At 51.7% G+C, this 21,737-nt stretch overlaps 2 protein-coding genes across 11 annotated transcripts in view; one reads left to right on the top strand and one right to left on the bottom strand.

The window, feature by feature from the left end:
• WBP1L (WW domain binding protein 1 like) overlaps window positions 1–10,043 on the top strand; it is a 71,504-nt gene extending 61,461 nt beyond the window's left edge. For 5 of the 10 annotated variants that reach the window (XM_060034164.1, XM_060034157.1, XM_060034156.1 and 2 more), the window contains 2 exons: window positions 1,085–1,246; window positions 2,664–10,043. In XM_060034164.1, the coding sequence (XP_059890147.1) occupies window positions 1,085–1,246; window positions 2,664–3,400 (899 nt within the window). In that variant the 3' untranslated portion in view covers window positions 3,401–10,043. The remainder of the gene's footprint in view (window positions 1–1,084; window positions 1,247–2,663) is intronic. The other 5 variants (XM_060034159.1, XM_060034163.1, XM_060034160.1 and 2 more) reach the window with 1 other exon arrangement.
• A 2,674-nt stretch (window positions 10,044–12,717) lies between these two features.
• CYP17A1 (cytochrome P450 family 17 subfamily A member 1) lies at window positions 12,718–19,063 on the bottom strand. The gene is made up of 8 exons (XM_060033576.1): window positions 18,084–19,063; window positions 16,485–16,623; window positions 16,051–16,280; window positions 15,370–15,456; window positions 14,765–14,980; window positions 14,272–14,441; window positions 13,657–13,760; window positions 12,718–13,150 (listed from the first exon to the last, which is right to left on the bottom strand). Exons 1-8 carry the CDS (start codon window positions 18,378–18,380, stop codon window positions 12,864–12,866), a joined length of 1,530 nt encoding a protein of 509 aa, XP_059889559.1. The 5' UTR covers window positions 18,381–19,063; the 3' UTR covers window positions 12,718–12,863.
• Between the last annotated feature and the right edge of the window lie 2,674 nt (window positions 19,064–21,737).

Here is a 21,737-nt window from a genome sequence, read left to right as displayed (position 1 = left end):
CTTCTCATAATCCCACGACTTAAAATGTCACTATTTTTTCCTTCCAGTCTTTTTTTCTCTCTCTATCTCTCTCTATATTTTTTAAAGCAAAATTGCTCATTCATTAAAAAAAAAATTAGAAGCCTTTTCTGTATACATGTGAAGATTGGAGAGGGGGTCTTATACTGCAGTTTGCCAGGGTTCTCTGAGTATGATCCAAGAGAACACAGTGGGAAATGAGAGGAAACAATCTGCCTGGGGAGGAGGGCAGTAGGCTTCTCCCCTGCTCCTTTACCCCTCTCTGGAGCCAGGAGGAAGAAGGGGAGGCCACTGATGGTCCCGAGTCTAATGCAGCTGCAGGCCAAAGCGAGGTGGGAGTGGATTGTTTGTGATGGTGGGAGATGGAATTGTACCGGATTATGGCAAGAGCAGAGGAAGTTGTTTACACTCTCCAGGGAAGAAATGGGCCTGAGGAAATTAGAATTTTTCCACCTCTAACTTCAGTGACTCTTGTATGACGGAGGCGACATGGTAGAGAAAAAAATTTTATCAGGTAGCCCCTCCAAGGCCCCCGGCAATCACTCATCTGCTGAGATATGGGGATTCTGAGGGGCTCTTCGCTCTTCGTGGGGAGCCTGGGAGCTGTCCTTGTGGGCCTGAGCAGGGCTGGAGTGGGGAGGTGGGCACCAAGAGAGGCTGAAGCATTTTCTTAGAGATCTCTTAAGATAGGAAGGGCACGTTGTCCTAAAAGGTAAGCATACTTAATGCCCCCCAAACCTAAAATATGGGAGGACCAGCAGTGCTGCACAGATGCCTTGGCATTCTGCCCTTCCCCCAGGAGCCCTGGAGGTGCCCCGGAGTGGGTGACCTCTTTTTCGGTCACCATTCTTACATTTCTGCCCTCTTCCGCCCCACGTGTCTTTCACTCTGGTACAAACATGAAAATTGATCACAGGTTCTAAATGTAACTTCACCAGGCAAGGGCCAACAGTGCCAGCTTCGACCAGGTGCACAATGTCCACGGGCCTCCTTGTGCCGAGAGCAGCCCCTCCAGCTGGCATTCATGGTGTGCCCACTCCTCTCTGTCTCGCCTCCCTGCCCCCAGGGTTCTGGCTCGTGTGGACCATCATCATTATCCTGAGTTGCTGCTGCGTGTGCCACCACCGCCGAGCCAAGCACCGCCTTCAGGCCCAACAGCGGCAACATGAAATCAACCTGATCGCCTACCGGGAAGCCCACAATTACTCAGCGCTGCCATTTTATTTCAGTACGTACACCAAACCCCACCCTTGGGGCCCAGGACACATAGACTGTGGGCACAGGGGGTTGGCCTCCTTGTCCCGCACAGAGCAGGGTCTCACAAGTGTGGGAACAAGGGGGTGCGCACCTTTAGCGCCAAGGAGCCAGTGCTGTGGATGCAGCCCCTGGCAGCCACTGGGCCGTTCCAGTCCACGCCAGCCGGGTTCTGACTACATCTCTGCTCCTTTAGTTTAGGCAGATTTTTTTAGGCAGGTGGTTGTATGGTGTATGATGTGAATGAATTGAGATTTAGAGGTCAGTGGCCTGAAATCCCCCCATTTTGCTTCCTGCCATGTGATATGCCTTAGCAGAGGCAGCTACAAAAGGGGCAGCGGTGGGGGGTAGCATTGGGACTTCCTGAGAACCAAAAAACTCAGTGACCCACTGAAGGGCACACTCACCTGACTTCCCTGGGGTTCCTTTTTTTTTTTTTTTTTTTGCCATGCTGTGGGATCTTAGTTCCCTGATCAGAGATTGAACCCGGGCCCTTGTCAGTGAGAACGCCAAGTCCTAACTACTGGACCGCCAGGGAAGCCCCTCCCTGGGGTTCCTTACACTGATCTCTCGAGTGGTCGGTGGAGGCCCAGAAGTACAGCCTGTCCAAAGCCATTCTGCTGTGTGTTCTACAGACTAAAGCAGTCATAAATTTTGATTTCCACACCTAGAAGAGTTAAGTGCTTAGCACAGTGCCTGGCATATAGTAAGTGCTCAATAAATGCTAGCAATTACTGTTATAATTAGGTCATCTGTGCCTCAAAGCAAAAGATAACTCCCCTGGCATGTTCTTAACAAGCCTTGATGACAGGCCCCTCACCCTTTACTGGTAAGCCACCCGCTTTCGATGCGAATCAGGATGAGGTTTGGTGTGTATTTCCAGACCACCTCCTGCCACACTAGGGTGAGAGGCAACACAGTTTTCCAGCCTCCCAGAAAAAGGCTCTCTTCATGATATACATCTGGAAAGTCTTAACTTAGGGTCCCTGACCCTGAGGCCTATGGGATGCAGATGGAGGACACAGTCTGAGCTAGAAACATGAGACTTGCGTGCATGTGGAAAACAGGTCGCTTCCAGACAGAACTCTCTTGGCCATTCACCACATTTGCTGAACCCTCTGCCTTAACTCCAGACAAGCAGAAGTCCTTGCCTGTGAAGCAGCTTTAGGGGCTCTCAGATTTCCAGAAGCTACAATCTGTCACTCCCAATCTGCCCCCCTTTCTCTGCACAGTTGTTCACAGCCCTGTGCCCCACCTGTACCTGAGAGCTGTAGCTGTCCCTCGGTGGGTATGCTGGGGGTGGGACGAGACATATGCTTAGTGTGAGCCTGCAGTCTGTCCTAGAACAATTGCCAGTGCAGTAATTTCTCCTCCCTACCTCCCCATTTTAGGGTTTTTGCCAAACTATTTACTACCTCCTTATGAGGAAGTGGTGAACCGACCTCCAACTCCTCCCCCACCATACAGTGCCTTCCAGCTCCAGCAGCAGCTGCCTGCACAGTGTGGCCCTACAGGCGGCAGCCCCCCGAGCGCCGACCCCACCAGGGGCTCCCAGGGGGCTCAGAGCAGCCCCTTGTCCGGGCCCAGCAGAAGCAGCACGCGACCCCCGAGCATCGCTGACCCTGAGCCCTCCGACGTGCCAGCAGACCCAGCAGCCACCAAAGCCCCCGGGATGGAGCCCAGCGGCTCTGTGGCCGGCCTGGGGGAGGTGGACCCTGGGGCCTTCCTGGACAAGGATTCCGAATGTAAGGAGGAGCTGCTGAAAGAGTACAGCTCCGAGCAGGGCGGCGCCCTCCCTGACAGCAAAGACAAGACGCCCGGCAGACGTCGCCGCTTCACAGGTGACTCGGGCATCGAGGTGTGTGTGTGCAACCGGGGCCACCATGATGACGACCTCAAAGAGTTCAACGCGCTCATCGACGATGCTCTGGACGGGCCCCTGGACTTCTGCGACAGCTGCCACGTGCGGCCCCCTGGCGACGAGGAGGAAGGGCTCTGCCAGCCCTCCGAGGAGCAGGCTCGGGAGCCCGGGCACCCTCACCTGCCGCGGCTGCCTGCCTGCCTGCTGCTGAACACCATCAACGAGCAGGACTCCCCAAACTCCCAGAGCAGCAGCTCCCCAAGCTAGAGCAGGCCCTGCCTGCGCCCGAGAACTTGGCGATGCAACCAGGGTAGGGGAGAACCATGAGAGAAGCATTAAGTGACTGTGTTCCTTTTTTTTTTCCCTCTGCTCCTGCGTTTTCCTGCATCTCCAGGTACAGTTTGGGGTGTGGGTGCCTCGCCTCCCATAGATACAGTGTCATGGAGGGCTGAGAAGTTGTCCTGTGACTCATTCCTCATACCCCACCCCGTCCCCCTTTACCTCTTTTCAAGTCACGTGTCACTACCTGCCTGGGTCAGAGAGAGGTGCGTTTCAGAAGCCCCCGAGGAGGGGATGAGACTGTGCCCTGAGGTGACTCTTGGTGATGGAGTGGATTCATGTTCTGGTGTGAGTTGATGAGAACCTTGCTGCGTCTCAGTCTGAGAGAGGTGGCAGGTCTCAGCCCTGGATGAAGCCCCAGTGGTCGGGATTGTTGCCCCTCGCTGCCAGTGTCTCCGGAGCCGGAATTGGGCTCCTCCTGTGGGAAGATGAGAGCTGACCGGCGGTTGCGTGGCGGGTTGGTAAAGGGCTTGTGCTCTCAAATTCCAGGTGACGAGATCGAGGTGGCACGATGCATCCTGGAGGGGCCCCTTCCCAGCAGGTCCTGGCTGGCCGCAGACTAGTTCTAGTATGGAAGATTATACCTGCCTTCTCTTTGGTTTTTTTCTTTAAAAAAAAAAAACAACAGAAGTGAGCTGAAAATAAGAACTTGACCAGTGGGCAGGCAAGAATTCTGTTTTGGAAAAGGAAAATTTGTGGCTTTTTCCCAACTTGGCCTTCAAAGAGTCCTGGCTGCAGTTGAGCCAGAAGGAGATGTTTTGTGTGCAGGCTTGGGTGGGGGCTATCTCTGGAACTTCTGCGGGTGAGCAGAAGGCCCTGCGCTGTGGCAGTGGATAGAGGTGCAGCTTTCCGCATCTCTGCCCTTTTGATCTGTGCCCACAGGTGATCAGTACCCTCCCCCATCCCAAGTACACGTCTGCCGGCCTTCACGTCTCACTGTTCTCTATGAACAAATGAGGAGGCTGTGGGACCTGAGAAAGGGCGGTCCCGCAGCCTGACTCTCACACAGTATTTTCTCTTGATTCTGAGTAAGTTGTTTTGTTTATTTGTTTGTTTTTTCAAACTGACCATTTGGAAAAAATGCCTTGGTTATCTGTGGTTTTCATGCCCTTTCCCTGCTCCACCCCGCCTTGAGTGGGGTAACTAATTTTTGTAGCCTATGTCAAGTGTCTAAGTGGCCCAGGTAGGAGGGCGAAGGCAGCCATCCTGAAGGACCACAGGATCCTTATTATTGTAGTTTGGCTTCAAAAACCAGTTGAGCTTTGATAGGAATAATCTGAATGGAGAAAGCAAACTGCTGAAACTAACATTCCCTGTCCAGCCCTGTTCATATGAAGAGTTTGGTTCTTCCCCCACTCTTGAACGATGACATTCAGACTAGGCATTGATGTTATGGTAAGAAAGGAAGGTATATATATGTATATATATGAATACACACGTATATATGTGTATGTGTGTGTATATATGTATATATATACACACACACACGAAATAGACAAACCCAAGGCTGTGAGGTGAACGAGTGTCTGAGTTTGGAGTCCACAAAACCAAAATCCATGTTGAACAAAGTGCAGTCCGTATACAGTGACTTTTTGGATAACCTGTGTGTGTCTGTCCGTCGTGTGTGAGCCCCCAGCCCTGTTTTCCTGTGAATACACTTTGAACGGCAGCCACTCTGCTCACGTTACCCACACGTTTGGAGCAGGCGCAGCCCTCTCAAGGTAATTTATTTTACGCATTTACTGTTTACTGAGCAAATGTCTGACTGTGCACTTGGGTGTACTCAGCAGCGCTGTCGGCGGCAGTCCCCACGTTTGCCAGAGATACTGTGCTCCAAGTAGAGGTTTTACTCTACCCATCACTGCAATTTGCACATTGCTCCGTGGACACTCAGAGGCCTGTGTTCTGCTCCCTGTAAACGGAAACGTGCTCTGAGCCTGTCTGCCTCCCTCGGCTGCTCCTGGCCCTCGGCCTCAGCCCCCGGGGGTGTCCACAACCAATCGGGACAGAAGGCCAGGGTGGAACCTCAGACAGAAGCTGGACTGGATCTTCAGTGTCAAGCTCGGACTGGCTGTGGCCCAGACGTCAGCCCTGCCCAGAATTGCCAGGAGGGTTTGGCGGCCACCACAGTGCCATAGGGCTTACCTCCCTGTGCTGAGGTCCAGCACGTGGCCGATGTGTGGCGAGAGTGGGCAGAAGTGTGCCACAGCCCTCAGATGCCTTTCCTGCCACCTTTTGGTTTTTGTTTTTTGTTTTTGTCTCAAACAACTCACTGAAGTGTCTCAAAGGAGATCAAGTTTTACCAAAATGAACCCTGCTTGAGTTAACTGGTCGAAGGGATGGATTCTGGCCCTCTCAGGATTCCTTCTCCAGTCAGAGTGGGGAACTGGTCCACGTGTTTACTGCTGGGTTCACTGCAGCATCCAACCCAAAAGGCACGAGAAGAAGAAAACGCAACGGGTGGAGCTGGGCTTGAGTCCAGCGTCACGGTCTGGCCCCTGCTACACGAGGCTGCCCTGCGTGACGAAAGGCGGAAGTAGGGAGCTGAAGGACTCGGGAGGGGGCCGGGGAGATGTGAGGGAGTCTGGTGTTCCAGGTGAACGAGAAGAAAGGGGTTGGTCGAGGGTTTGGTGCTACAGTCGGAAGATTTGCAAATGCTAACACATTCCCGTGTGAGGCACATCACCTTTTGTCAGTTATTGTGAATATGTGTATTTTAAGCAATAAGATTCAGCTGGTCAGACTTTTCTGGGCAGTCTCGGTGACGCATTTCCTGTGCTGTGATTGTTCTGAAGACGGAGTGGCTCTAACCACTGTGAGAAGCCCAAATAAAATCGATCCCCGAAACTCGACTGCTCTTTTTCCTTGCAGCGCTTGATCCTTTTTCCTCCTCCTCAGACTTCAGGGAGTCACACCTCGAGATTCCTCACTGCAAGTGCTCTTCCCTTCTTCCCACAGAGGCTGAGAGAAGTTGAGGACAGGCTCCTGGGCTGAGGGCAAGCTGGGTAATGGCTGCCGCGGGCACTCTCTGTCCTGAGGCATTTCCACCCAAACCCTCTCCCTGCCAAGAGGATATTTCTGAGTACTTTGTAAAGTCCCACAGACAGGTTAAAATCAGAGCCCCCAAAACAGAAACAAGTTTTGTCAGAGACTCCAAAGCTAAGACATGACATTTTAAAGGAAGCAAGCCCTCCTGGAGATCTTTTATTGATAAGATAGAACTGTGGATGGGCACTTGGCCTTGGAACTTAACACACGAAATACTTGTTTTGGAGTCCCCTCTTGGTGCCCAGTACTGTGCTGGATGCTGAGGAGAATGTGGAAGAAATGTGTAAGACAAGGCCCCTGCCCTCTAGAAGTTAAATTATAGTGGAGAGGACAAAACAAACTCATGTGAAATAGCTAACCGGCAGTGTGAGGCAGGTTGAGACGAAGTGAGCAGTACTGTTTCAGAGAAGCTTGAGGAGTCGGGGGTGGCAGTGTAGGGCTTGCATTCTAGGCAGGCGCCTCAGAACTGATTTTTAGGTGATGTGGGAGCCAACGGTGTGCCAACATCTGCCATCGTGGGCCCGTGAGCCTTTCCTAAGACTCATTGTCATTTTAGCCTCTGCTTAAGACTGTTCTCTTAGCACTTTGAGTCAGGTGTTAGGTCCCCGCTCCAAGGCTGTGGGAAGGAACAGCCTTGTGCCTCTACCCAGGAAGCGGAACCCCCACCCAGCAAGACTTCTCTTTGGGCCGCGTGCAGGTGGGCAAAGCAGAATGATGAGCATCCTCAGAACCCTCCCGTGAGGAGTTCTTGCCTCCCCAGGTGGAGTGCTCACTGATGGGCCAGGGGACGCTGGCAGAAAGCATTGTCTTCTCTAGCCCTCGGCTTTGCCCAGCAGTCAGCCCTGTGGTGTCTGAGAGTCCAGTGTAAGCCAGGCGTGCGCCCACCCCCATCTGACCCTGGGCCAGAGGACACAGCCGCAGCCCTTCAGTGACTCCAGTGGAATGGTTTCTGCCTAGTTCCTTCTAAACTGTTGGGCTTCTCTAGGCAACCCCAGGGGAGCCATATTAGCATCTAGAAAGACAGTTCTAAAGGACAGTTCTGTTCTAAAGCCACAGGAAAGAACTGGTAGAGTACCTCATTCTTACCTTCTTTAAGCTAATGTCTGAGTGGCACAAAAACAAGATGGTACAACTCTTACAAGCTGCATACCAGAGGCTCTATGTGTGCGTTTACTGCCTAGGTCTGAGGGCCCACCTCAAGCTCCTGAGTCACCGAGTTCCTGATTTCTCTAACAAGGTACAGCATTTGCTGTCTCTGCTGCCCTAGGTGACCAGGAGGTGGAGACAGTACAATGCCTTGAAGCACGAACAGTAGCTTTGATGAACAGGAATTTCAAGAAACTCCCCCTCCTCCAGTTTCCTCTATTTTCAGCCAGGGGGCAAAAACCAAGGTTTAACTCAGGAGAAGGAGCAGGAAGTGGGTTTGGCTGACTGTTGACTGAACCTTCTGGAGACCTGAAGTTGCTGGGAAGGGTAGTGGGTCTTGGGAGGTGTTTGGGATGCAGTTTGCGTCTGGGACAGGTGGCTGGCCTTAGAGCTGAGCATTTATGGAGCACCTACTGTGTGCCAAGTGTTGGGGATGCAAATATGCCTTAGACCTGGCCCCTCTTTAGAAGAGCTAATAATGCTCTAGTGAGGAAGAATGAACAGTTTTAGTAGCACATGGTAAATACCATGAAGCATGTGTGTACAGGATGCTGTGGAAGAGAATGTAGCCCACCTGGGGGTTCAGGGCAGCCTTCCTGGAGCAGGGACTTCTAAACTGAGCTTGCCAGGTGGAGAAAGGTGTAAAGGGAATTCCAGGCAAACATTTGATTGGCAGATTATTGAGTGCCTACTGTGTGAGAAGCACAAAAAAGTGTAGGATGCCTAAAACGGGAGAGTGCGGTGTCATGTCTAAATCTGTGAGCAATTTAATCCCTCTAGGTAACTGCATTCTGGGAGGTGACAGGAGATGAAGCTGGAGAGGTAAGCTGGTAATAAAAAGATTTTAATTTGTCCTTATTTTATTTATTGACTGTTTATATAACACCAGGTCTCGTATAAGCATCTTACCTACGTTTTCTCATTTTAGCCTCAAAGCAGCCCTCTGAAGTATGGACTGTAATTATTCCCGCTTTATTAATGGGGATGAAGCATTCAGAGGAGTTAATTAACTAGTCCAAGGTCACACAGCTGGTGGAGCTGTGGTAGAGCCAAGGATTAAAACCCACATCTGTTGACTCCAAAGCCCATGCAATTAACTAGCTGGCCAGACTAGTGAAGAGTTGTACTGTTGGTGCTCACAAGCCCCGTGAAGAACTTTTCATTTCTTTTCAAAGGTGAGAGGGAACCAGAGAAGGGTACGCTGAGCCAGGGGAGTAACGTGGTGGCAGGTAAAGCAGACACTGTTTTCTCAGGAGCTGTATCCCCTCTTCACCCCTCTCCCCTTGCCTCGTCATGAGCCCCCCAGAGGCCCTGCACCCAGCCAGCTGTTACCTACCAGAGCCCCTCAGTGCTGAAATGGGAGGTGGTACCTGCTTCAGATCAGTGCTAACCTCCACAGCGAGGTGTAACCCCTTGGAAACATTGTAAAATAATGAGTTATTTGGACCTTCTTTGTGTCTTTTCCTTGCAAGAGTGTTTTGCTCTTCCTCAGAGGAGACTTTTTAAAAAAGAGCTTTTGTGGCTTGTGAGGGGGAGAAGAGGATTTTTGCTTGATCTGAAGTTTCTCCTCACTGTATAACCTGCTCCTCACCACAGTTTAACTTTCCACTGCATGTCTTCTCACCAAGAAGTCTCAAGAAACCCAATCCCACTGGAAAATGTTACAAAGCACCCTGGTGTTGGAACCCTGAAAAATTTGTCTTTGGGGTCTCCACCCACTTCCCAGCTGCCAGCCTGCCCTGGCTCCGGAGAGAAAGAGGGGACAACCGGCAGGGCCATCTGGAGCTGCAAGAGGGGCATCCCTGGTGGTACTGTCCTGCAGATGGACCCATCCGGATATACCTGCTCTCCTTCCTGACCAAGCTGGTGGCCTTTGGGAGGTTTATGTAAAACCCTTATAGAGGGACTTATTTTGTGGGTCTGGATATAGGCAATGATAATAAAGCCAGTATTTATCAAGGCACTGAACACAAGATGTAGGTCCATATTTTGTTCTCAGCGATGCTCTGGGTTGGTGGTGCTGTTTCTACACACATCTCAGCCACCCATATTACAGATGAGAAAACCGAGGTTTGAGAAGGCTAAGTAAGTTGCCTACACTCACTCCGTCTGTAAATGGCAGAAAGAAAGAAAACTTGCTCCCGCAGCCTGACCTCTCATCTTCTGTAACTCCCAACAGTGTGGAACTCTCCTGCTCACACAGCCCTTTCTACTTTTCATCCTCACCAGAACCTCAGATGATGGCAGCACAGGTGGTAAGTTACCCCACTTTACAAATGAGAAGCTAGCAGTGAGCTTAAGATCCAGAGCTAGGAAACTGGGGAGCCTGGGGCCCAGAACCTGGGGCCTCCTCCTGCAGGCCTCTCCCCACCCCCCTCTAGCCTCTGTGATTGGGTTCCTGTCCTGAGATGGGTGTTTATCCCTCTGAGCATGACTGGAGAGAGGGCTCCTCATTTGCTGCAGGCTTTGTGGCCACCAGAGGCCAACCAGAACATTCATGGTGGGAGTGTTTACACCACAGAGATCAGCAAACACTACAAATCAAGGCTGTTCCCTACCACCAGCACCAGAGAACTGGTTCAATATTTATTTACCATTACACCATTGCCCTGGTTGAGGGCAGTCTGAGGCTCAAAAGGTGACTGTGGGGTCTTGATGAAGACCTTTCAGCTTTGCCAAAGATCTGGAATTCCTTCTGCATAAGGAGTTAGAGTTCTTTTACCACTGGACCAATTAGCCAGGTGATTTAGAGCATGTGACTCACTCCTCTTGTGTGTGTAACCTACTTGTCAGGTTGATGTGCAGCCAAAAGAACACAAGAGGGCTCAGTCTTGAATTCCAGAGATGCAGGGGTGGCAGCATCCCTGGGGGTCACCACACCCATTTGCAGCCCAGGCAGGTGCTCAGGCGCATGTGCGATTCCACACCAATGAACAGAAGCTGAGGGCTAAAAGGATTTAGGTCGGTGGGAAAAGGCCTTCCAGGCAGGGGAAGGGCAGTTTGGGCAGGCGTCAGAGTTCACGAGGTCATTTCCTGAAAGGATGCTCAGCTTTGTACTCTCCCCAGCCAGACACTCCGGCCCTTCTGCACAGACGCGGAAGACCTGTGAGAGAGCACGCTGGCTCCTCATCCTGCATCCCTGAAATCCCGGGTTCTGGTCCCAGCCCTGCTGCTAGGCCGCTGGGTGACTTAGGGCAAGTCACCCCACACACACCTGCCCCCAGTGGCCCTCAGCTCAGGTTTCTCATCTTCAAAATGAAAGGTTAGCCTCTCATTTCCCTGCCATTCAATGGTCTGAATCAAGGAGAGTGGATGTTTCCTTCCCAGTTACACTCATGCACTGCTTCTACAGGGGATGTTGTTTATCTCTTCCCCACTAGTCTGCAAAATGCCTTTCAGATTCTGAGCAAATTTGGAGAAAGTAACTCTCCTCCAGCCGGTCAGCTCCCCTCTGCTCTGAGCTGAGGGTAGCTTGGCTCTAGACCAGCGAGCAGCTGGTGGGGACAGAGGAACCCGGGAGAAGGAGGGAGCCACCTCCAGTTTAACCCCTTTCTCATCAGCTCACTGTGGTGGCAGCATCTCTCTAGGCTCCCCATGATGGAGGCTGGGCTCAGCCACAGCTGCCCACCGACTCCACTGGGCTCTTTAGCAAGGCCTTAGGGTCACGGGCCAGTGAAGGCCAGCACTGAGTTGGGGGGCAGTGGGGAATGGTCGACTACCCCTGGATTAGCAAAGCTCTTTGAAGAAAGAAGAGGCTGCTGTGGTGGAAAGCTTTGGCCCTCCCTCCTTGCGGGGGCTCCCTTGATTTCTTCTCCCTGGAACTTGGCCAGGCGGAGTCTCAGGCTTGCCCTGTCGGCCCGTCCAGAGCCCTCCTCCAGTCAGAAGGGAAGGACCAGGTCGCTGATGATCTGACCCTGGTCTGGCTGGCGCCAGGGAGCTGGGGTTGAGGCCTCTCTCTATTCTAAAGGGCAAGGGTCAGTTTCTCCCAGGGCGTCTCAGGACACCTTTCATTTGCGGACTGGCCAGTGGCCAAGGTTTAAAGATGTCGGTTTTAAGGTTTGAAGAAGTCGGGGCTCCATTTTCTAGTGAGGCATTTACAGACTTCCTGGGGTTTGGGGGTGGGGGGCAGGGGCAGAGCCTGAGCACTTGAGCGGGAGGCTGCCGTGAAAGCCCTTTCCTGGCGGTGTTTACCCCAGTACAGAATGAGGAAAAGGAGACCTACCAGTCTTTGGGGACCAAGACAAGAGGAATGGGTAGTTGTGGGTTGAGTTTATGGATTATAGACACTTCCCCAAAGCCAAAGCTTTGAGATACATGCAGCGATGAGTGGATCAAAGCAAACATGATCTGCTTTGCTTTCAAAATGTAAACTCAATCCCAACACTTCTTGCCATCTCCACTGCTGTCGCCAGGGTCTAAGCCACCAGCATCCTTCTGTCCGGGACCAGCACAACCTCCTCCCCAGGGCCCCCACTTTCATCCCTCTGCAGACCAGTGTCTACTCAGCAACTCGAATGATCTTTTAAAAATATTAACCAGACCTTTCCACTTGAATGTGTAAACCCTCCTGTGACTTCCTCTCATACTTGGAATAGAAACCCAAACTCCTTCCTGCTACTTAGAAAGACTCCATGGGACCTGACCCTGCCTGCAGTCTGACCTCATCAGGGACCACTCTTCCCTTCATTGGCTCTGCTCTAGACTGAATGACCTCTCCTACCTTGAGAACTGCTCACCTGCTGCTCCCTCAGCATGGGACACCTTCCCCCCGCCATCTTCACGCCTTCCCCAATCAGTCATTCACAGTGGCTGCCCCCCACCTCTGCCATTCCCCTCATATCACCAGCACCTAGTATAATTGACTCCAAAGTACTTATGAGTCTCTGAAATGCTCATTTGTCAGCCCTCACTAGAATGTAAGCTTCATGTAAGACCAGGGAGCCTGAGGGTCCAGGGACAGTGAGTGAGTGGTACATAGTAGGTGCTCAATAAAATACTCTCTGAAAGAATGAGTGAACAAACAAATGAACGAGCTGCTCAGGGACCTTCTGAAAAAAAAACCACAACTGTTTATGCACAGCACTGCCAGGGCTGCAGGCTGGAAAAGAAGGCAGAGTGGGTGGGGAGGAGGGAGGAATGGTTGGGGAAGGTGGGGGAGCTCCTCTAATTCCGTGCTGTGGGGTCACACAGGGCGGAGTCACGAGGTGCTACCCTCGGCCTGGGCTTCCTTCCAGGCCTGGCGCACCTTGATCTTCACTTTGAAAGGATCGATCTGTAAGACTAAACCGGGGTTGCCCTCCAGAGAGGGTAGCTTCCCATCATCCGGGATCTCCAGGTCGAACCTCTGCAGCAACCAGGTCATGAAGAGGAAGAGCTCCTGGCGGGCTAGCATCTCACCTATGCAGGAGCGGGGTCCTGCTCCGAAGGGCAAGTAGCTTAACGATGGCGAGATGAGCTTGGTCCCCGTGGGGTCCAAGAAGCGCTCTGTGGACATGGGGAGGTGTCAGTCAGGGCCCAGGGCAGGAGTAAGCAGAGGAGGGGGGGCAACATGGTCCTGCCCAGGGGACCCCACCCTGAGAAGATGGACCACCTTACTTGGGGGAGGGGGGCCCAGTCTGAGGAGAGATACAGCCCTGCTCTCTGGTAGCCCTTAATCACACAGAGGGGATGGAATATTCAGGACAGATGGAAAGAAGGCGTATTAACAGATGCAAATGCCACCATCCTAGGGGAGAGGGGGCTGACTTCATGGGAGACATATGCCTAGAGGGCTTCTTAGAGGAGGAGATTTGCAGTTGGTGGAAGGAGAAGGTGGGAACACAGCTGTGAAGAATCTGGCTAAGTCTAGCGTAGGATGGGGGTGTCAACAGGTCCACGTAGTTGGAGTCAGGAGTTTGCTAGTGGCAAGCTCAACAGAGGGGAAGTGGTGCTGGAAAGGTGGGCACAGAGGTGGCTGTGTGGCCAGGGAGCAGGACAGAACAGGGACTCACCGGGCATGAACAGGTCGGGCCGGTGCCACTCCTTCTCACTGTGATGCAGTGCCCACAAATTGACCACAACATCTGTGCCCTTGTCAATGGTAAGGTCACCAATGCTGCCCCAGGGAGGGAGAGGAAAAGAGGGTCTGGAATATTGCCCTTCCCCACCTGCTCAGCCCCAAGCCTCTGTGGTCCCCCACTTTGGGGAAAAGAGCCCTTTACTCCCTCATGTCCACTCCCTCATCTTTTCCTCAGCTTCTACCAGGTGGACTATGAATCCAGCCCTCTCCTCCTGCCAAGCACTTATGTATCAACACTTGTGGGCCTGTCAGGGCCCACGGGTATGCATGTTGAGCTGGTGCCTGTGAGTATGTATGTGTGTTGCGGCTATTGGATTGGGTAGGAGCATCCCACACCACATGTCTCCACGTGGCAGCAGGCAGCTTCTGAGGGAGGTCAGGTAGATCTGTGGATTAGTCACTGGGTGTCAGTTGGTGGTAGACACATTGGTCAATAGGGTCATGGGTAGGATGAGTGGTAGTCAGTGGTTGACTGTACCCAGCTGGGGGTGTGGGGTGATGGAGGAGGGACCAGGTGGGCTGGATGTTACTGGGAGGGAAGGCACACCTGGAGTCAACGATAGCCTTGTGAGGGATGAGCGTGGGGGACACAGGCCGGATTCGAAGCACCTCTCGGATGGTGGCCTCCAGCAGGACAAGGCGGTTCCGGTCACTGATAGTTGGTGTGCGATTGAAACCTATATTCTGGTCGACATCATCCTGGATCCTCTTCTTCAACTGAGGGCCAGAACAGGGTGGATGTTACCAGGGTGCTTAAGCCCAGGAGAAGCAAGGGCTTAGAAGAATCCTACTGTCACATCCAGAAGAACTGGCCCAGACCCTTCCCAGTGATGGCTCTGCGAGCCCAGGCTTTGTTTCCAGAAGACGGGGCAGTTCCACCCAAGGGCCAGAGCCAACCACTGCTTGGGTAAGGGGTGCGGCAGCCCATTCATCCTGCAAAGAAGTCCTGAGGGTATAGTCTCTTCCTCCCTCTCTGGAGCAGAGGTGAGTCTGGCTGGGGTCAAGAGTGGTTGGGAAGGCTGGGGTAGGGAGAAGCTCACTGGAGGATAATGTAGCAGGAAGGCCACAATCCACTTTATCACAGAGGTGGTGGTTTCCACACCGGCCCCGAAGATGTCCCCTATGGTGGTGAGCATGTGTCTGTCTGAAAGCAGCTTTGAATCCTGGTCTGGTCCAGCATTGTTATTGTCTGCGTTCATCTTGGCTTGGATCAGTATGTCCAGCAAGTTAGTGATGGAATCACTGGTGAAGTTCTCCTGGTTGGGTGAGATTGGGAGAGTGATGAGGAAGGAACCCCATCTGCAACCCCTGCCATACTCTCACCCCAGACTGTAGATACAAAGACTTCTCCCCCTTGGAAGTGAGGGAGTGGAGTGAGGCTAGTCAGGACCCATGAGCTTGTGGAAGTAGGAGGAAGCGCTAGGCCCTCTTTAAATTTGGGGGGTAGACAAGTCCCTTCTAGGATCCTCTTCAATTCCTCACTTCTCCACGCCTATTCATTAGTTGAGTCAGTTTTTATTGAGCACTTACTATATGCCAGGCTCTCTGCTAGGTGCAGGAGATCCTACAGTGTCCAAAATGGACCCAACCCTGCTCTCATGATGCTTTCCACCTAACTCATCATCTCTTCTGCTCCATCACCTACCTTACTTTTTTCAAGGATTTCACTCAGCAATTCGTTTCGCATTCGAACACAACTCTTTATCTTTTCCAGGGCTTTGCTGGGGAAAATCTGCAAAGTAGAAATGTCAAATCCTATCTTTCTGACTCTGGAGAGTTCCCACTCTAACCCCAAACTTCAGCCAGAATGGAAGGCAGGATACGGACCCAGAATGGGACCATCAGTGACAACTAGGACAATTCCAAACAAGGGAGAAAGGAGTCACGTCCACGTCCCCTTCCCCATTCAATCAAACATCCAGCACTGATTGAGGGTTTACCCAGTAGTAAGATAGACTTGAGTCTCAAGCCTTGGTTAAGTTCCTTAACTTCTTGAAGCCTGTATTCTCAACTGTATGGGGATAATAAAACCTACTTCCAAGGGAAATGCATGATGAATGCTTGTGGAGTGCTGGTACTGGCACATGGCAATTGGTGAATAAACGAGAGCCATTATCATGAGTATTCAAATGCATAATTTAAAAGCTAAACCGATTTCTGTAGAGGAGCAGCAAGGTTTTAAGAGTCAGAGGAGGTAGAGGTCACTGTGGCTGAGGTGGTCAGAAAAAAAAGGTGGGTCTGGAGCTGAACTGAAAGAGGAAAGAAGAACTGGGGGTGCTGTCAGGGTCTGCTGAGATCTGACAGTGGGGCCCGGCCTCATCCTCACCTTAAACCCAGGGAATATGTCTGACAAAATCTCCTTGCCCTGAGCCTCCAGGATGCCATCATTGAACTTGTATATGGCCTTCAGGGCAGGATCCTCATTCTTGAAGGAGAAGTTGAAGCAGATAAAGCTGATTATGTTGGTCACCGCCAGAGAGAGATGCTCCGACAAATTTATGGACTCTCCATGCCGGGTGGCCAGGGAGTCGCAGAGTAAACTGACTTCCCGATTAACTGAGGGGAGAGAGGGGCATGAGGGTGGGGAATTGAGCCACCCCTCACCCCCTCTCTACCAGTTCCATCTTAGTCAAGGACAGAGAGCAGATGTCCAGTAGATGGCAGCGGTAGCCAAGAAAATGCTAGATGGAATCATCCAGAACCCTCTCCCCTCCCAAACCTCTTCTCCCTCCAGCAGCCCAGGGCTGGCTGGGCACTCACTGATCTTCTCTAACTTCAGGTTGCCATCCTTGAACAGGGCAAAGGCGTTCTGTGCCAACTTCCGATGCAGCTGCCAGACGGCACCATGGTCGGCGAAGGCGATGCCCTTTTGGTTGTCTGACAGGATGTCTAGAGTCAACTTTGGAAAGCAGGAAAGGACATAGGAATCAGACACCATCCACCGGTCCTAGCCCTGGGGAAGAAGGCAGGTACCTGCCGTTCCGCCTCCGTGTGGGACCTCCCTGCTCCACTCCGTCATGACTGTAAGGCCTTGGTAGGACAGAACCTATGACCTCACACTCCCAACTCCATCAGAGAGACAGAGCGAGGAGAAAAAGAACACTGAATTAGAATGCAGCGGTCCTGGGGTTCAGGTCAGTGACAGGTGACCTCTGAGCCTCTTTTTCTCATCAGTTTCTGACCAGGGGAAGGCAGCTGTGGATGGGATGAACTCTCTAAATTGTGCCTGTCCCGGGAACAGGAGCAGAGACCGAGGACAGCCCAAACCCCTGCCTTTCCCTGGGCCCTCTGGGGGCGGAGGCTGCTGAAGGCACAGCAGCTCAGCGCCCTTAGTTTACCCTTCCATTGCCAGGCTGTGTGCCCACCCCAGGGCCGCATCTGGAGAGTGCAGATTTCTTGTCCACCCAGTCTGGACTTGGGCCAAGCTGCCTCTTCTCAGAGGCACCCCCCCAAACCATAAAGCTCCCAAACCTCCCCTCTTCTATCCCCTGACCTGCAAACCCCATCTGACTAGCCTCCTCCTTCCTCTTTGCTCTGGAGAGAAGAGCTCAGCAGAGTTGGAAGGGGGATAGTTGGCCCGCAGACCAGGCTGACTGGTCCAAGGTAAAAAGAGTCAACCCTTGGTCTGATCAAAGATGAGCAGCCAGGGGGCCTTGCCTGGGATGTTCAAGGGAGTTCTCAGCAGCCGGGTGCTGCAGTGGGGGGCTGGCAGTGTTGCTGGATGGTTAACTCCCACTCCCCTCTGCCCCCCAGGAGCAAAACAGAAAGCTCAATAGGCTGGCTCATCAGCATCCTCCCTCAAAGTGCTCCCATGGGTCAGTTCCCTGCGGCTGGAGCAGCTGGAGAAAGCTCCAGGAATACAGCAATCCCAGCCCTCCAAGAGCCAGGGTTTTTCTCCCTCACAACTTTGCACGGAGGACAGCAATCACTCCCCCACTTTTCCGTGTGAAGAACAGCATTCATCAAGGCTGTTTATTGAGCACTTCCTGCACTGGGCACTGGGTAAGTGCTTTATATGCACTGTCTCAGTTCATTATGGAAGTCTAAGCTCAGGTCATCATCCAGTTCACGGGCGAGATGACTGTTTTAAGGGCTCCCTGACGCCCTCAGACCACCACTCCCACCCCACCCCACCTCCTGGGAAGCTCAGAAAATGAAATCTTCCTTTAATTCTTCCTGCCTAGTTTAGAGACTGGATGGGGTCCAAGGGGTCACTTCCCACCCACAGCCCCGGCAGTCTGTTTTTGGAAGAATCACAGGTTGTTGGAGCTGGAAGTGTCATTCCAGGCATGGCCTTGCCTGGAGAACTGAACATCCCCAGGGAGTGGTGAGAGAAGAGGGATGATAGGTACTGCTTACCACTTTGGACCGCCCGGAGAATTCCTTGCCCTTCTTGAGAAGCACCTCCCTGGCCAGCTGGTAGTGGCCGATCATCACAGTAGTCTTGGAACCCAGACGAAAGGAATAGATGGGGCCATATTTTTCCTGCAGCTTGAAGAAGTTCACGTGCTGGTGGCCACGTCTGGGGAGGAACGGCAGGCTGCCCACCAGGGGTAGGGATGGGAGGCTCTTGGGGTACTTGGCACCAGAGCCCGTGGTCTTGGGCCAAAATAAATAGGCGAGGGTGAGCAGCAAGAGAGCCAAGAGCACCCACATGGTGGCCGGGTGGCGGCAGGCAGGACAAACAGCTGTGGAGTGGCGTCAGCCACTTTAGGGTGCAAGGAGGCCTTTTTAAGGGCTGCCCTGATCTTCACCTTGACTTTATGTTATTGCTCGCCTTGTGGAAGTTTATCCTGGAGCACAGCCAGGCCCGATCCCTCTCCTAGAATGGGGAGAGGAGTGGAGGCCTTCTTCAAGAGCTGGCTCGACTCCAGGGCAAACCCCTAGGGGAGGGGCTAGGTAAGGGGTGGACAGCCGGTCCCTCTCCCTCGCTCCCTGTCCATCAGTGTCTCCAGAGTGCGCCAGAAGCAAATGATATCTAGGTCAGGAGTCAAGGCTTGGGATTTTCCATGCTGTAAAATCACAATCAATGCATAGCTGACACTGTCAGGACTGTTATGACCAGCAGGGATTGTCAAAGCTATTCAATCTTATCATTTAACAGCTGGGCAAAGTGAGGCCTTGGAAGATCAGGCTTGTATAAGGTCACACAGATGGTGATGACAAGAATCCAGCCCTCCTGGCTCCCGGTTGGCTGCTCTTTCTAGGGGGAGTAAAACTCTTGGATTGAGAGCATGGGCCCTAGAGTCAGAAAGGTTTGGGCTCAAATTCTAGCTTGACCACTTTCTAGCTATACGACTTAAAAAAAAAAAGTTTTATTATGTTAAAATATACATAACATAAAATTTACCATTTTAAGTGTACAATTTAGTAGCATTGAATATACTCACAATGTTGTACAGTCATCACCACTATCTACTTCTAAAACTGTTTTCATCACCCCAAACAGAAGGTGTACCAATGAAGCAATAATTCCCCTTTTCCCCCTCCCCTCAGCCCCTGGTAACCTCTAATCTAACTTGTCTCTATGAATTATGCCTATTGCACATAAGTGGAATCATATAACATTTGGTCTTTTGTGACTGGCTTATTTCACTTAGCATAATGTGTTTGAGGTTCATGTGCTTTGTAGCATATATCAGAACTTCATTCTTTTTTATGACTGAATAATATTCTATTATATGGCTATACCACATTTTGTTGGTCCATTAGTCATGGACACTTTGGTTGTTTCCACCTTTGGCTACTGTGAATAATGCTGCTATGGACATGGGTGTACAACAGGGGTCCTCAACCCCCTGTTAGGAACCGGGCCGCACAGCAGGAGGTGAGTGGTGGGCAAGTGAGCAAAGCTTCATCTGCCGCTCCCCATCGCTCCCCATCGCTCACATTACTGCCTGACCCATCCCCTCACCACCCCGCCGTCTGTGGAAAAATTGTCTCCCACGAAAGCAGTTCCTGCTGCCAAAAAGATTGGGGACCGCTGGTGTACAAGTATCTGTTTGGGTCCCTGTTTTCAGTTTTGGGGGGTATATACCTAGGAGTGGAATTGCTGGGTCATATAGTAATTTTATGGTTACTTAGCTGTTCAAAGTTTCAGTTTCCTCCTCTATAATGGGGATAAGAATGGAATGTACTTTTTTTTTTTTTTTTTTTTTGCGGTACACAGGCCTCTCACTGTTGTGGCCTCTCCCGTTGAGGAGCACAGGCTCCGGACTCGCAGGCTCAGCGGCCATGGCTCACGGGCCCAGCCGCTCTGCGGCATGTGGGATCTTCCCGGACTGGGGCACGAACCCGTGTCCCCTGCATCAGCAGGCGGACTCTCAACCACTGCGCCACCAGAGAAGCCCTGGAATATACTTCTTAAGGCTGTTGTGACTCAGTGAGATAATGCATGTAAAAGTGCTGCCTGGCACGGAGTAAGTACTCATTCAATATTTACTCTTAACATTGTGATACCAAAATGGCCTTCCTACTTTTTCTGAACTCTTATTAGTGGATCTTCCTAACAGACAAAATCCTCATTTTCTGCTGCAAACCTTCAGTGGCTGTTAGTATTTATCAATGATTTGATAATACCAGGTAAGGTCACAGTCCCAAGACAGTGTCAGTCTTCACCAGCGTGACTTCTGGTGTCAGTCATCGTAGAGGAGGTGGGTCCTCAGGCAGGCAACCAGGACACACTGAGTGAGACTCACAAAGGTGAGAGATGGAATTTCTGTCCCTCTCGGGGGGTGATCTGCCAACGTCTGTACTTTGAGGAGAATGGACTGGTGTGAGGGCTGCTGGGATTAGGCAGGAAGGCAGCAGGGCGGGGACCTCATGATGAAGATGAATCCTCAAGGCCTTGTAAACCAGACTTCGCCCACTACTTCAACAGTTCAAATGTTGTTCAGACTTGTAGGCCCATTTGCGGTCAGAGGTATGAGCTGGGGTAGTCTTCATGAAAGAAAGGGGATTTGAGCTAAGCCTTGAAGGAGAGTTGGGACTATTTATTAGGCAGCGGCATGGGGTGGGGGGAGGAGGGGCACGGCTGGAAGGGAGAGCAGCAGAGTCAAGTATGTGGAGGCCAGAAGGGGCACGATGTGTGTGGGATGGTGATGGTCCTGACTACGGACGTGAAGGGGGTGTACTGTGGGGCGTCCCTGAGAAGTAAGATCTGACAGGTACATTGAATCAGGCTCTGGAGCCCTGAATTGGAAAGCTAGGGAGGGTGGGGAGCTATTGAAAGTTCTGCGGCAGGGAAGTGACAGGTACAGTGGTATTTGAGGAGGGTGAATCTGGCATCAGTGCTGGGGTAGACTGGGTGAGATCTTGTGTAAAGTTTGACAGCTGGGTGAGAAGTGGGGAGGCCTGTGATCCAGGCTGGGCCCTAAGTGGGGTCAACCAGCTGGTAGAGAAATACGAATGAGTACTTTCTGTTCCTAAAGTGAATGCCAAGGTGATTCTCTGACATTTCACCCCCAATCACAAACAAGAAACAGGAATTTAAAAAAGTGGTTGCTTCACATCCTTATCACTATATTGGAGAAGTTATACATGATAATTGCAAAAAATCTGGAGAATGCAGATAGCTAAAACTAAAAATTTGAAACGTATTTTTTAACCTACATGAGGCCATATTGCAGTTTTTTGGCATGGATATTTTTCTGTTATTAAAATACTTTTCTACAACATTATTATTATTTATTTTATTTTTTTTGTGGTACGTGGGCCTCTCACTGTTGCGGCGCACAGGCTCCGGACGTGCAGGCTCAGCAGCCATGGCTCACGGGCCCAGCCGCTCCGCGGCATGTGGGATCCTCCCGGACCGGGGCACGAACCTGTGTGCCCTGCATCAGCAGGCAGACTCTCAACCCCTGCGCCACCAGGGAAGCCCTACAACATTATTTTTAATGGCTTCATATTATTTCATTGTCATAGGTTATTTCATATGTATGTAGAGGGTAGGTTAGCTGACCCTGTATTGTGTTCTTTCTGTTTTTGTCTTTGTTGTTGATATAAACAACACTA

Source organism: Delphinus delphis, chromosome 16 (genome assembly GCF_949987515.2).
Source record: "Delphinus delphis chromosome 16, mDelDel1.2, whole genome shotgun sequence".
NCBI classification, from domain to species: Eukaryota; Metazoa; Chordata; class Mammalia; order Artiodactyla; family Delphinidae; genus Delphinus; species Delphinus delphis.
This window is presented reverse-complemented; position numbering and strand designations above follow the sequence as displayed.